The following is a 14,004-nucleotide window of genomic DNA, read 5'->3' as shown; positions in this document are numbered from 1 at the left end:
GAATGGGGCGGTGCGGGGTGGGGGACGGAGTGGGCGGTGTGGGGTGAGGGACTGGGTGGTGAGGGGTGGGGGACGGGGCGGTGTGGGGTGGTTTGGGGTAGTTTGGGGCGGTGTGGGGTTGTTTGGGGCCGTTTGGGGCGGTGTAGGGTGTGGGCGGGCTGAGGGACGGAGTGGGCGGTGTGGGGTGGTTTGGGGCGGTGCGGGGTTGTTTGCGGCGGTGCGGGGTGGTTCGGGGCGGTGTGGGGTGTGGGCGGGCTGAGGGACGGAGTGGGCGGTGTGGGGTGAGGGACAGGGTGGTGAGGGGTGGGGGTCGGGGCGGTGCGGGGTGGTTTGGGGCGGTGTGGGGTTGTTTGGGGCGGTTTGGGGCGGTGCGGGGTGTGGGCGGGCTGAGGGACGGAGTGGGCGGTGTGGGGTGAGGGACAGGGTGGTGAGGGGTGGGGGTCGGGGCGGTGCGGGGTGGTTTGGGGCGGTGCGGGGTTGTTTGGGGCGGTGCGGGGTGGTTCGGGGCGGTGTGGGGTTGTTTGGGGCGGTTTGGGGCGGTGCGGGGTGTGGGCGGGCTGGGGGCGGGAACAGGGGCGGAAACCGGGGGGCTGAGCGCACGCAGGCCCCGCCCCCGCGGACGGAGCTCATTTCCCAGCCCCGCCGCCCAGAGCTCTCCGCTCAGAGGAACGGGCACCATGGCCATGACGCTGGGGTACTGGGACATCCGAGGGGTGAGCGGTCCCGGGGGCGGGGCGGGGGCAGCGGGGATGGAACGGCGGGCGGGCGGGCGGTGCTGAGCAGCCGGGCCGGTCCACCTGGAGGTCCCGGGGCCCTCCCGCCGCCTGTGCCCGGCGGGCGCGGGCCGGGTGTCTGTGTGCTGGGGGAGAGGATGGGGTGCAGTTGGAGCGGAGCGCGCCCCGGGTGGAGCCCTGGGACTCTGACCTCGGTGCCGCCGCCCTGCAGCTGGCTCACGCCATCCGCCTGCTCCTGGAGTACACAGACTCCCCCTACGAGGAGAAGAAGTACTCGATGTTGGGGAACGGTAATGGCACCCTGTGGCGTTCCAACGACTTGGGCCCAACTCCTGCTCATTTGGTCCCGAGACGCCGGGCCCCGCCACCTGTGGCTCCCCTCTGCGCCCTCCGCTGGCCGGAGCAGGCCCTGCGCCCTCCCGCACCCTTTGAGGGTGGACCTTGGCCTTAGGTGGGGGAGGTCGGGAGCGGGGTGGACTGTGCCCCCCTGCCAGTAACTGCGATGGCTCCCCTGGATTTGGCCACCCTCATGGAGGCCTGGTCCCTGTGGGTGCCTGGTTCTTCACAGCGCTCTTTCCCCCAAACCGGGGAGAGACTCAGTGCTCAGATTCCACACTCCTCTGCTCAGGGGCCTGGCCACTGGCTCCCTGGTGGGTCGTGGGAGGGAGGGCTGGCATGGGGGGTGGTCCCTTCACTCCATCTTCCCCACCACAGGGCCCGACTTTGACAGAAGCCAGTGGCTGAACGAGAAATTCAAGCTGGGCCTGGACTTCCCCAATGTAGGTGCAGGGAGTGGGGGCAGTGGGCGTGGGGAGCCTGCCTCTGCTCTGAGGCCTCCTCTCCCGGCTCAGACAGGGGCTTTGGGGTCCAGGGCCTCGCTCAGCCCCAGCTCCCTGGTTCTTGTGGCTGCTTCCCCACGATGCTGTGTGCAGCCATTCCTTCCTGGGACAGTACAGCTGCTCAGGGCCTCACAGTGAGCCCAGGCTTCATCCCTGCCCCGGTGCAGGGAGACGCAGGGAGGGGCTCCTGGGCGGCCTGTGCCCTCCTGACCTGCCTCTGTCCCCCCTCTCCTGCGCCCCCCCATACTCCCTAACCCTAACCCCGCCCCCACAGCTGCCCTACTTGATTGACGGGACTCGCAAGCTCACCCAGAGCAATGCCATCCTTCGCTACATTGCTCGCAAGCACAACCTCTGTGAGTGGGGCTGGGGCGGGTGCAGGGGGTCGGGCGGGCCTGGCCCTGAGCTGGCGGCCTGGGAGGCTGAGGGGAGTCCCTGTTGTGTCCACAGGTGGGGAGACGGAGGAGGAGAAGATCCGCGTGGACATGCTGGAGAATGAGGTGATGGACCTCCGGATGTACAACATCAGGACCTGCTACAGCCCTGACTTTGTGAGTCCCCTCTGGAGGCTGGGCTGAGACTGGACCTTTGCGTCCCATCCGCGCTCCTCCTGCTTGCCATTGAGCTCCTGGAGCTTCTGCCCCTCCAGGCGGGTCCCTGTCCTGCCAGCAGAGGGACCCTCAGAGCCCCAGGTGCCTCACATAACACCTCTCACCCAGTTGCCCTCCATCTTCGCACAGAGCGCAGACTCCCGCGCTCTGAGCTTAGTTCCTAGCGGTGTGTGTGGCTTGTTAGCCCCGCCTCCTTGACACCTTTGGGCATCAGCACACTTTCCCAGCAGGCAGCCTGGGGCACCCACAGGGCCTCCGTGCCCCCCACTCCTTCCTCTCAGCCTCTCAGGTTCTGCCTGTCTGTCCAGAAAGTGCTCACGTGTCCTTCTGTCACCACCAGCTGGAATGCCCTTCCCTGGGCCATGTTAGCTCTGGCACCTTCCTTTCTGCCCAGCCTCTGGGCCCAGGCCCTGCGGGCTCTCCCGCTCCTGGGCCTGGCCCGGGCGGGTGTGGGGATGAGAGGAGACGGGGTCAGGCACAGGCTGGTGTCTCTGTGCTTCCAGCTGCCTGTCCCAGCGGGAGGTGGTCCCCAGGAGGAGGCTAGGGAGCACAGGTTGGGTTAAATGGTAACCTGGGCACTGACCCAGGTGCAGCTGGGGACAAGGCTGCCCACGTGCCCAGCCCTGGGAGGCCTGCCCTCTGCCCAGGAGCCCCTGGTGCAGGTGGTGACCCCCGTTTTGTGCCTCAGGAGAAACAGAAGCCCGAGTTCTTGAAGGCGCTCCCTGAAAAGTTGAAGCTCTTCTCACAGTTCCTGGGGAAGAAGTCGTGGTTTGCGGGGGACAAGGTACGGGGAGGCTTTGGGGTGGGGGAGCGGGCATGTCCCTGTTTCAGAGTTTGGCGCCCGTTCACCGTGTGCCCGCCCGCAGCTCACCTACGTGGACTTCCTGGCCTACGACCTGCTGGACGTGCTGCGCCTGTTCGAGCCCACGTGCCTGGATGCGTTCCCGAACCTGAAGGACTTCATCGCCCGCTTCGAGGTGAGCCCTCTGATCCTCCTCCTGTCTGTGTCTTTTGTCTCCCTCATCTCCCTGAGGCTCCTCTCGTCTGGGAGCTCAGAGGGGCTTAACCAGCTTTCCCGGAGGACTGGCTTAATGCCGGGACCTGCGCTCGGCGCGATGCTTGCACCGGGTGAAATGTCGTCTTTAAGCCTCTCCTACACGGGAACCTTTTTCACGTCCGTTTTAGGAAATGGAACTTTGGAAAGGGGGGGTCGTTCGCTCAAGGTCGCAGAGCCAGTCCGCTGGGTCACAGCCCCCGCACGGGGGCTCCCGGGGGCAGCAGGCAGGGGCCCCCTCCCTGTGCCAGGAAGGCGAGCGCAGGCCTCCTCCAGCCTGCACGCCGCAGCTCCGGGCTTTGTGGAGGAGGCAGAGTGTTGCAGAGTGTGTACGGAGGGAATCAGTAGAGTTGCGATGCGGTGGGAATGATATTAAGTCCCAGAGACACAGACAGGGTTTTCTCCCTGTCTCTGGACGGCTCTGCAGCTCGGGGTGCCTTCTGGGTAGTGCTGAGGTCTCCGGGCTGTCGGGGCTGGGATCTGAGGACACAGGTGGGGCCCTGCAGAAGCAGGTTTTTGTTGTTAAAGTTTTCCCATTGGTTTTTAGAGAGGGTGGAAGGGAAGATGGGAGAGAGTGAGAGAGACATTCATGTGAGAGAGACACGCTGATTGGTTGTCTGCGGCATGCCCCCTGACCGGGCTGAGGATCAAGCCTGCAGCCCAGGCACATGCCCTCCCTGGGAATCAAATCTGAGACTCTCAGGATGCAGGCTGATGCTCCAGTCACCGAGCAGACAGATTTATCCTCACGTCTTCTGGGGCCCTTCCCTTTCCGAACTGTCTCCTTTTCCTTCTTTCCAATGATTCGGACACTGTCTCGGAGATGAGGTGGCACGTTTATTCCCAGTCGTGTTCACGGATGTGCCCTCTCCTCTGAGGCACAGGGAGGAGGCAGAGGTGGCCCAGCCCTGGGGTCCCCCTCCCCCCACCGGGTCTCAGTGAGGAAGTGCAGGAGTCCCCGCTGTGTGGTCCTGAGGTCCCACGTGGGTGGTGGGGTGCAGGGCCTGAACCCCACCTCACAGCTCATTGCCGTTACCTTAGCCAGCGCACAGAGGAGCAGGATCGGCATGATCCCAGATTTGGGAATTCGAGGCCCAGACTTTGCAGCTTTCAGTCTGTCTACCCTTCCCTCTCCTCCCCATCAGGAGGTCTGCTCTGCCAGCCAGTTCCCATCGACTCTGGTTCGGGTCCAGGGTCAACAGCCTGGGATATTATGCAAGAGCTGGCGGACTGGCTGGCTGGGAGGGACGGGGCACAGCTGTGGCTGCAGCCTGCGGCCTGCGGGGGCCAGGCCTTGGTTCCAGGCCGCCCCGGGCCCTGCGGGTCCTGTGGAAGCTACTGGACACTGTCTGTCTGGGGGACATGGCGCTCACACACCCCGTGTGTCCAAGGCCTGGCTGGCTGCAGCTGCCCAGGATGAGGCAGTCACGGCCCAGTGAGATTGGGCTCAGGAGCCAGGCCACGCAGCTGGACTTTCTCCTTTAAGGGGCCTCTCAGGGCCCGGCTCTGCTGCTCCACACCGCCCTCTCAGCTTTCACCCCGTTTTGCTGAGTCATGGTGAGCCCCGGCCTGCTCTGCCAGCTGCACAGGCACAGCCTGAGCCCTGGGTTCTGCCTGGGTCCCTCCTGGGCGGCGGAGCCTCCCTGTGGGAAGGGGACTGTGTGTGCAGACGGGAGGGAGGGTCAAGGCCTCCTGTGTGGGCGGGATGGAGGGAGGGAGGGCAGCAGAGCACAGGGTGGGGAGGGCCAGGCTGCCTTCCAGCCCTGCCCGCCCACAGCTGTGGAAGGGCTTCAGCTCTGCGTGCCTCTGATCAACGGCGATAGCAGAACCTATCCTGCAGGCAGTTGTGTGGAGGCTGTAAACTGGTTTCACAACTTCTCATGGCTGCAGGGCCCCAGCACAGGGGTAACTGTGACTAAGACAGAACACCGTTACAGGAAATGGCAGCGTTAACTTAGCAGAACCGGGAGCCCGGCGGGGTTTGGCTGCTTCGCCAGCTTCCTGAACCGGGAGTGTCTGCAGCGGGGCTGGGTGAGGCCGGGGGAAGCAGACCCTGAGCTCTGGCCTTCTCCCCTCCCCCAGGGCCTGAAGAAGATCGCCGCCTACATGAAGAGCAGCCGCTTCCTCCGCACGCCCGTGTACTCCAAGGCCGCCCAGTGGGGCAACAAGTAGTGCCTGTAAGGGCGGGGCCCGGGGCGAGGGGCACCGGGGCCTGGAGAGCAGCCGGGCTGTCTGCATTCTTTCTGCTCTTCTCCCCACCCCCCCACATCTATACACATGCCTATTGACCCTTGTCTGCTCCCAGCCGTGCGGTCCCACCTGCCTGCCTGCTCCCCAGCGCAGCCTGGCCACCCCCCCTGTCCTGTCATTCCCTCCTGGCCACGGGACTCAGCACGGACTGTGCCGATGTCTGGGGGAGGCCCTTTCCCCTTCGCGGTCCGCAGTGCTGGGTTGTAGGGATGTGCGTGTGGGGTGATGGCCGGTGGGGTTGTAAGGTCTCTTGTTCATTTCTGTCTTCATGATCCATGTGCCTCAGCCCGGGGTCGCTAAGAAGAGGGGGAACGTGGGACGGGGGCCTCCCTCATCTCTGCATTTGGGGGCGCCTCCTCTGAGCCGGCGGACGCGGTGCCACGGTTCGGGGGCCCTCGGGCAAGCTGTCCGCTGCTGGTGTGGGATCCTGGTGGCCTGCCTTCTGTCCCCTTTCCCACAACACGTCTCAATAAAGCGCACCCACTGCATTGTCACTGTCGTTTCACTTCCTCTCCAACTCGATCGCAAACCCATCGAGGAGAGAATCCATGTCTTCCTGGACTTTTCACCTCTGACATCGATCACACGCAACGAGATTTGGAAATCTGAATGATCTCTCATAAGACCCTGGCGAGCCCCCTACAGCCGTTCCTGGGACGAGAGCTGTGGATACGGTTCCTCCCGGCCTCTAGAGGCACAGAAGGAAGCACAGAGAACCTTCCATGCCTGGGCCTGGGAGAAGCAGCTGAGCTCTTCCTGACCTCAGCACTTCACAGGCTTCAGCTGCTCTTTAACTGGACCTGGGCCCGAGGTCAGGGGCCTGTGTGGTCGGGAGGGGTTATGGGTTCTGGCGTGAGGACACCTGCCCAGGGCTAGGGCTGAGGGGGTGGCTGGGGGGTCAGCACGGCCTTCAGCAGCGCCTGGTGAGGGGAGTGGGCCTTATGAAGACACAGCCTCGAGCCAACTCGTATGGGGGGAGCTCTGAAGAAGAGTCTGGTTGGGCATCCGTCCCGGTGATCTCTGCCTGCAGCTGCACTTCCTGCAGTCAGTCAACAAGCAGGGAGCCACGGGAATTACGTGCCAGGTCATGAAGAAATCAGTGATTAACTTAAAAAGATAAAAACTGGTAAGATAAAAGCTCAGCAGAGCTAACCGAAGTTTACAAAGGGGGTAAGATAAAAGTTAAACTAAAAGCTTGTTAAACTTTAACTTAAGCACGGAGCAGTACGGGTAAAAAAGAGAAAGAACTGGAAATTAGGGCTGACACCACGATAAAAGATAAGCAGAGAGGATAAACATGTTAAATCCGAGTGAAACAGAAGTAGGTCCAGAACGGGCTGGCCCGTGCTCTTGGGAGAGGCCTAGAGGGGAAATGTGCTTGCTGGCTCCTGTGGTCTCTGTCCGTCAGTCATCACTGCAGGGTGAACGCCGACACAGCTGATACAGAAGTGAATGGCCGGCCCTGGCCGGTTTGGCTCAGTGGATAGAGCGTCGGCCTGCAGACTGAAGGGTCCCAGGTTCAATTCCGGTCAAGGACATGTACCTTGGTTGTGGGCATATCCCAAGTAGGGGATGTGCAGGAGGCAGCTGATTGATGTTTCTCTCTCATAGATGTTTCTAACTCTATCCCTCTCTCTTCCTCTCTGTACACACACACACACACACACACACACACACACACACACAAAAGAAGTGAATGGCTGGGCCCGGGTTCCAACACAGATGGCCTGCTTGCCAACTTCTGATCTAGAAGTGCAGCTGAAAATGAATGCCTATGTTAATACTTGAAATGCAATGAAACAAAAGAACAAAATAGCTCAATCCTTAAAGAGAAAAGGGCCCTGGCCGGTGTGCCCGCCCCGGGCACCCTCTCACGCATTGAGGTCACAGGTGGATTCGTGGTCAGGGCACAGAGGTCAGGGCCCATGCCCAGGTTGCAGGCTCGATCCTTAGGGGTGTGCAAGAGGCAGCAAATCCAAGTTTCACTCCCTCTCTCTCTCTCTCTCTCTCTCTCCCATCCTCTCTCTAAAAAAAAAAAGATGTGGCAATGAAGGAATCAGTCACAAATGAAAACAATTTGCTAAGCATTGAGGTAAAAATGACAAATCTAGGTATTTTATTTTTAAAAAATATATATATTTATTTATTGTTACAGAGAAGAAGGGAGAGGGATAGAGTTTGAAACAGATGAGAGAGAAACATCAATCAGCTGCCTCCTGCACACGCGCTACTGTGCCCACAGCCAAGGCACTGGAATCAGACCTCAGAACCTTCAGTCCGAAGGCCGGGTTCTAGCTGCTGAGCCAAACCAGTTAGGGCAAAAGCTAAGTATTTTAAGGCGTGGAGCAGATAGCAGAAGGCATGGACTTCACACTGTTGGGGCGTCGGACGTGGCACCAGGTGTCAGACCGTGGGGTGGGGTGGGGTGGGGGTGGGGTGGGGGGCGGGAAGTGTCAGACCAGATCTGGGTGCAGCAACCTTGGTACCTGAGTTCTGGCTAGGAAGTCACTCAGCACCAAGACTCAAACTACAAGAGAATATTCGTTTATGACATCACAGAGGTGGAAGCATGCTTCATAGAGGCCATGGGCTCAGGACACAGGTTACAGAGGCATAGGAGCGGCCCTGGGGCTTCGAAGTGGGGAGTAACGGGGACAGGCCTGGAGAAGGGGAGGGGAGAGGCCTGGGGTGCACGTGGTGGGTGTGTGTGCTGGGTCCTGTCTTCAGGCTTTGGGGTGGAAACGTTAGGAGGGTCCCCAGGGGAAGATCTCACTAGAATATTCCTCAGCTTCCCAGGTGGGCCTTTTTCAGGGTCCAAGTCTCCACTGATGGGTGGTCCACGCCCCAGCCGGGGGGGGGGGGGGGGGTCATTATCCAATGCAGCTGGCCCTGAGCTCAGCCCTGGGGCCACCAGTCTGGGGCTGGTGCTGACACATAAGTGAAGCCCAGAGGTTATCTCTCGGCTAAGGTCAGGGGTCCAAACCGCATGACCAGCGATGTGCCAGGGCAGTGGTGGGCAAACTCATTAGTCCACAGAGCCAAATACCAACAGGACAATGATTGAAATTGCTTTTGAGAGCCAAAATTTTTAAACTTCTTCTAACGCCACTTCTTCAACATAGACTTGCCCAGGCCGTGGTATTTTGTGGAAGAGCCACCCTCAAGGGGCCAAAGAGCCGCATGTGGCTCGGGAGCCCCGGTTTGCCAACCACGGTGCTAGGGGAGCAAAGGTCGCCCTGGGGGCGAGGTCCCACCTACATGGTCCATTGCTAGGCATCCGGGGCTTTCCCCCTGGTGGCCTGTACCTGGTCCATCGTCCTTGCTCCGCTCGCGTCTACCCCCAAACCGAGGCAACCGAAAGGAGGTCTGATGGTGGCTGGGCCCCGCGGAGGCCTCAGGACTTGGGACAGTGCTCAGATGTCGCTCAGGGCCTATGTCCCCTTCTGGAATGGGGGGACAGGCCACACTGAGGAGGTGGCACTGGTGCCCCGCATGGGCCTGCAACCTCCTGTGTCAGGGACAAGCCCCCCTGCCTACGGTCCCACCGCTGTTATTGTGGAAGCTGATGGAGACCTCAAGGCAGCAGTTTCTAGAAAATGGAGTTTATTCTTTCATGTTCCATGGCAAGGAGTCTGAGTGTTCTAGGCGGTTGGACGGACAGGAGCAGAGCCAGGAGAAAAACTCACCGGGTACAGAACTCACCAGGGTCCAAAGCCAGGGCTGCCTAGCAGGGAGCAAAATTGGAAAAACAAGACTCACTCTCATCCCCCCCCCCCCCCCCCCCAGGTGACCTTTCCTTCCCTAGCACATCCCTTAGACATCCTGACTTTTCCTCCCTAGAGTAAGGTGACCAGATGTCCCACTTTTGGTGGGACAGTCCCGATTTTTAACAATTTATCCCATGTACCACAGTGTTTTAAAAAAGTCAATTTTTTTGAAAGATTCTTTTAAATCTTTTGGACTTTTTAAAAAATGCCGTGGGAAGTGGGATAAATTGTTAAAAATTGGGACTGTCCCGCCAAAATCGGGATGTCTGGTCACCTTACCCTAGAGCAGTGTTTTCCAAAGTGTGGTACGCATACCCCCAGGGGTACGGGGAGAGTTTGGTGGGGGTACACGTTGCACCGGAGTTTGGTGGGGATATGCACTGCACCGTGCTTAGCTGGGCCTAATTCTACGTTTTCATGAGTACGAGGGGTACTCAGTGTTACAAAAGTTATAGAAGGGGTGGGTACATATATGTCAAAAGTTTGGGAAACACTGCTAGAGGTAACATCTGGGCCTCAGTGTATTTCAGCTCCAGGCCCAGAAAAGCAGCAAAACCAAGGAAATGGCTGCCTCAGGCCCAGCTGCATTGACTAATGACCCCTGCCCTGCACCGACCAATCAGAGGCCGTGACCCCGAGAGAGCACACCTGCAAAGCTGGTGCATCTTCTATTAGACCCGCCCCCAGGCCGCCCTAAGGGTTCCACCTGCAGGAAAGAGATAAATAGGCTCAGGAGGAAGGGCCCAGTGCTCGCGCTCCCTAGTCTAAGGAGTACATCCCTGCCATTCCCCCACAGGCGTGTGTCCGCTAACCTCTAAGGCACTCCCCAGACCTGCAACCCGGGGAGCAGTGGGCGGCAGCAGCTCGTCCTGGGCAAACCCCTTGAGCCTGTCTCCAAGGCCCCCTTTTCTCTGACTTTCCAGCGAGCCAAAGCGGCCCCGCCTCGGCTCTCCTGTTGCTCCTAAGCCCTTCCGCTGTCACTGTCCTAAGTGTAAATTCTTACTTTCCTACACTTTGTCTCTAGATTGAAATCTTTTCTTCAAAAAGACAAAGCCCTACCTGGTTTGGCTCAGAGATAGTCAGCCTGCAGATTGAAGGGTCCTGGGTTTGAGTCCAGTCAAGGGCACTTGCCCGGGTTTTAGGTTTGGTTCCTAGTAGGAGGCCTGTAGGAGGCAGCCAATCAATGATTCTCTCTCATCGTTGATGTTTCTCTCCTCTCTCTCTCTCTCCTTCTCCCTTCTTCTCTGAAATCAGTAAAAATATATATTAAAACAAACCAAAAAAAGGCAAGAACCACCCCAGCCAGCTTGGCTCAGAGGCTGGAGAGTTGGGCCGAGGGCTGAAGAGTCCTGGGTGCGAGTCCTGTCAAAGGCTTGTACGTTGGTTGCAGGCTTGACCCCCGGTCCTGGTTGGGTTGTGCAGAAGGCAACCAATCGATGTGTCTCTCTCATTTCAATATTTCTCTGTCCCCCTCCTCTCTGCTCTCTCTAAAAAAAGTTAATGGGGAAAATATCCTCAGGCGAGGATAAAAAAGGGGGGGGGGGTGGAGGGTGAAGAGAGACAAGAACTAAGGTCTCATAGTCTCCCGGGCAACAAAGGCTGCTGGGCCCCTTCCCTCCTGCCGGTGGCTCCTGTGTCTCGCAGGGTGTCTCCAGTCTCCTGGGGAAGCTGTGACATGAGTCTGGGAAGAAAACTAGAGAAAACCGCACGGAGACAGGGTCCCCTTTGCAAGTGAGGCCAGAGTTGCCTAAGTCACAGTTGTTCACAGTCTGTTTTGAGGTTCCCACGCGTGGCTCTACCTGGACACGGGATAGACCTCCGTTTCCAAAGAATGCGTGTAGGTGGCCAACTGCAGCCCCTCCCGCATCCAGAGACGGGGTGTAAAAGTTAAGCCCAGGTTAGCGGAGACCTTGGGGTTAAGCCAGCGGGTTTGAGCAGGTAGGATAGAGGCTCAGGTATTCAAGATAAGATCTGATTCTCAGCTACACCCCAGGGGAGCGGCGTATCACTTCCTTGTTGCTCAAACAGGAAAAGCAGAATCCCTGGGAGGCCAGGGGGCTGGGCATGGAGGCCTGGCAGCCAGGAGGCAGGCCTACCTGCTTGTTGGGAACAGACACCCCGGGAGGTCCCCGCCCCCGCCCCCACATGTCACATGGGGTATGCGTGCTTTACCACTGCTGCCTCTGAAATCCTGACCCTCACCAGAAAGCCAGTCCCCAGGGCCTGCTCCTTTAAGACCGAAGTGCAGCACCCCTGGGTGCAGTTCAGAAACCCAGAGCCGCAGGCCTGTGCCCGAGCCACGTGGAGGGGAGGCGGCGCAGGTGAATTTCGGTGAATTAGCGAGGATTACGTTCTGCCGGGTACAGGTCTGGCTGAATAATAACAGTCGCCTAAGTAGGATAGACGCTGACTTCTCTTGCAAGGACAGACTGAAGGTGAACACCGGTAACGCAGGCTTCCCAGGAGCCTAAAGGACTTGGCTTCTGAACTGCCTGCTCCCTCTGAGGAATGTTCTGGTTGGGATTTTGCAAAAGTCAGGCTAAAAGACCCCCGATTCGTCCGGTAAAAGACGCTAAGGAAAGGGGAGTGGGGAAAGGGAAAAGGAGGTGAGCTCTGTGATGTAGTAGGAAGCAGCCTGCGCGCAGACTTACAGAGAAACTGTCCTGCATTTATTTGTGAAGCTCATGGGGTGCCCTCCTTTGGTGAGGTGATGCAGACGAGATGTTGGGGAATAAGACTATTTTTATTGACATCAGCCCATCTCTGCGTTGGCTCTGGTCTCCGTCCCTCTGGAGGTGGGACTTTCAGGTTGACTGGCACCACGCTTGGTTAGACACTGTTTAAGTCCTGCAGCCTGATGGGGAGACCTTTCCTCATCATGACAGATACAGAGACACCTGCTGGCTGCCACCTGCTAACTCAGGACTTGGGTGTGGACAACAGGAGGGGCAGGTCCTGATGGGTCCAATTCCTTCTGTAAATGCCGGTGGCCATACTCCTCCTTTAGCAGATCTGGCTGCTCCCACTTTGTGGGGTAACCCCAACAGCCCCCCGATAGAGAGAGTCCTGTCCAAAAGGCCCACCTTCCGTGGCTCATCCCGGTTGAAACAAACTTTGGAAATGTTATCCTGCAGAAGATAAAATACAGACCTATTCGCATGTCCTCAGGCGTCCACCACGGCACACACGTGGTCCTGTGGATGCATTTCCACCCCTCCTCACCCTGGGACCCCCCCTTCTAACGGCCCCTGCTTGGCCCTCTGTCTCCACGTGGGGCCACACAGCAGTACCTGTTTACTTGAAATTCAATCACACACACATTCATTTAATCTCTTGTTCTGGATTTACTTTTATTATTATTTTTTTTCCACAAGGAGATAAGATTTAATTCTACAAATTTACAAGCCAAGACAAAATAGAAGTGAAATGTGGAAAATAAGCAGTTAGACTCGAGGCCATGTCACCGCAGCCTGGGCCGTAGCAGCCCATCATCTGGGCAGGACCGGGTCTGACCCACAGGCTGCCTCCGCGCTTGTCCCTGGGGTCCACTGTGAACCTCAGAACTGGAGGCTGAAGCCAGGGCCTGCGGCCAAGGCCTCCCGGTTGGTGGTGGTGAGATGGAAGCCGGTCTCCTTCGGGTCCTCGTCACCAGCTGGCTGTAGCCGAGGCCTCCCTCGGGGGAATCGCGGGCTGGTGCCTCGCTTCACCTTTTGCTGTTTGCTCTTGGCGGGCCACGTGGGAAACGTGGAGGGGTGGACGGGGAGCGGGGTCTTGTGGAAACACTCGTGCTTGAAACCGTCCTCTGCACTGACCCTCCGCCCAGGAAAGGAGGTCAGGAACTTGCTCAGGAGGTCGAAGCCCTGGTGGGAGAGCAGTGCCTGAAGCGCTTTGGCAGTTGTTGTAGGGGTGCTCGGTGAAGGTCATCTTCACGGCAGGCAGCTCGTTGTAGCTCCATGCGGTGGTCCCTCAGCTCCCCCTCCTCAAGGGAATCCCGCTTGGAGTCCCGGTCATCAGAATTCTTCTTAAAAAAATAACTCTTTAATCATATACACCTGAGGGCTGTAAAGGGCAGCAGCAGGCTGACGGGAGGAGAGCAATGTCTTTGTCCCAAAGCCAGCAGGGCACAGTTCCGGGATCTCACACACAAGCGGGCTGGGCTGGGCACAGAATAAGGGGGAGGACTGAGGAGACACAGGCAGGAGGGTGCAGGCCAGGGCTTGTAGCAGTCTCAGTCAGCAGACTCCAACACGGATTCACTTAGCGCGAGGTCCCAGTAGTGTTCGGCCCCCTGCTTTCGGAAATGCTCCCGGGCCATGTTCTCTGTAGGGCACTGTTTGAACTCCATCTCCCCAAAGCTCCGGTCTTTGGCTGTTCCCTCCCTGACTAGTACACATGTGTTGCTTTTCTTCATGGCTTCCTCCTCGCATTCCTCCTCCTCCTCCTCTCCCTTTGTGTTAGATGTCTGTTCATCCCACTTTATCCGATGCAGCATAAGACGCTTAAATTTCTTCTGGGACTTGGGGGCCCCCTTCCACCACTACCACGCTGACATCTTTGTGCAGCTGCCCAGCATTGGCCTCAACCTTAAACTTCTTGGCTGGGCTGCTCAAATTTCGAACTCTGTATACAGATATGTGTACCCCCTGTGAAAGGTCTTTAAGTTTTTTACTTTTTTTGACCTTTCTCTGTTCTTCTGAGTGTGGGCACGGGATGATGACGTCAGGGAGGACCGAAGCTTCTGGCTGGGCT

General features: G+C 58.6%; 1 protein-coding gene and 1 pseudogene across 1 annotated transcript; one reads left to right on the top strand and one right to left on the bottom strand.

The window, feature by feature from the left end:
• Positions 1-580: 580 nt before the first annotated feature.
• On the top strand, positions 581-5,982 carry LOC118727110 (glutathione S-transferase Mu 1-like). Its single transcript, XM_045586918.1, has 9 exons — positions 581-713; positions 946-1,024; positions 1,449-1,513; positions 1,848-1,929; positions 2,024-2,124; positions 2,873-2,968; positions 3,051-3,161; positions 5,321-5,415; positions 5,775-5,982. The coding sequence occupies exons 1-8, from the start codon at positions 678-680 to the stop codon at positions 5,408-5,410; spliced, it is 660 nt and encodes a 219-aa protein (XP_045442874.1). The 5' UTR covers positions 581-677; the 3' UTR covers positions 5,411-5,415; positions 5,775-5,982.
• A 6,632-nt stretch (positions 5,983-12,614) lies between these two features.
• LOC123652980 lies at positions 12,615-13,352 on the bottom strand (annotated as a pseudogene).
• Between the last annotated feature and the right edge of the window lie 652 nt (positions 13,353-14,004).

This window comes from Pipistrellus kuhlii, unplaced genomic scaffold, assembly GCF_014108245.1.
Source record: "Pipistrellus kuhlii isolate mPipKuh1 unplaced genomic scaffold, mPipKuh1.p scaffold_m20_p_24, whole genome shotgun sequence".
Lineage (NCBI taxonomy): Eukaryota > Metazoa > Chordata > Mammalia > Chiroptera > Vespertilionidae > Pipistrellus > Pipistrellus kuhlii.
This window is presented reverse-complemented; position numbering and strand designations above follow the sequence as displayed.

Excerpts from the sequence above, each read along its gene's own strand:
- LOC118727110 (XM_045586918.1), top strand. The coding sequence starts at position 678 with ATGGCCATGACGCTGGGGTACTGGGACATCCGAGGG. Across the intron at positions 1,025-1,448 it reads GTACTCGATGTTGGGGAACG|GGCCCGACTTTGACAGAAGC; the intron begins GTAATGGCACCC and ends TCCCCACCACAG. Across the intron at positions 2,125-2,872 it reads CCTGCTACAGCCCTGACTTT|GAGAAACAGAAGCCCGAGTT; the intron begins GTGAGTCCCCTC and ends TTTGTGCCTCAG.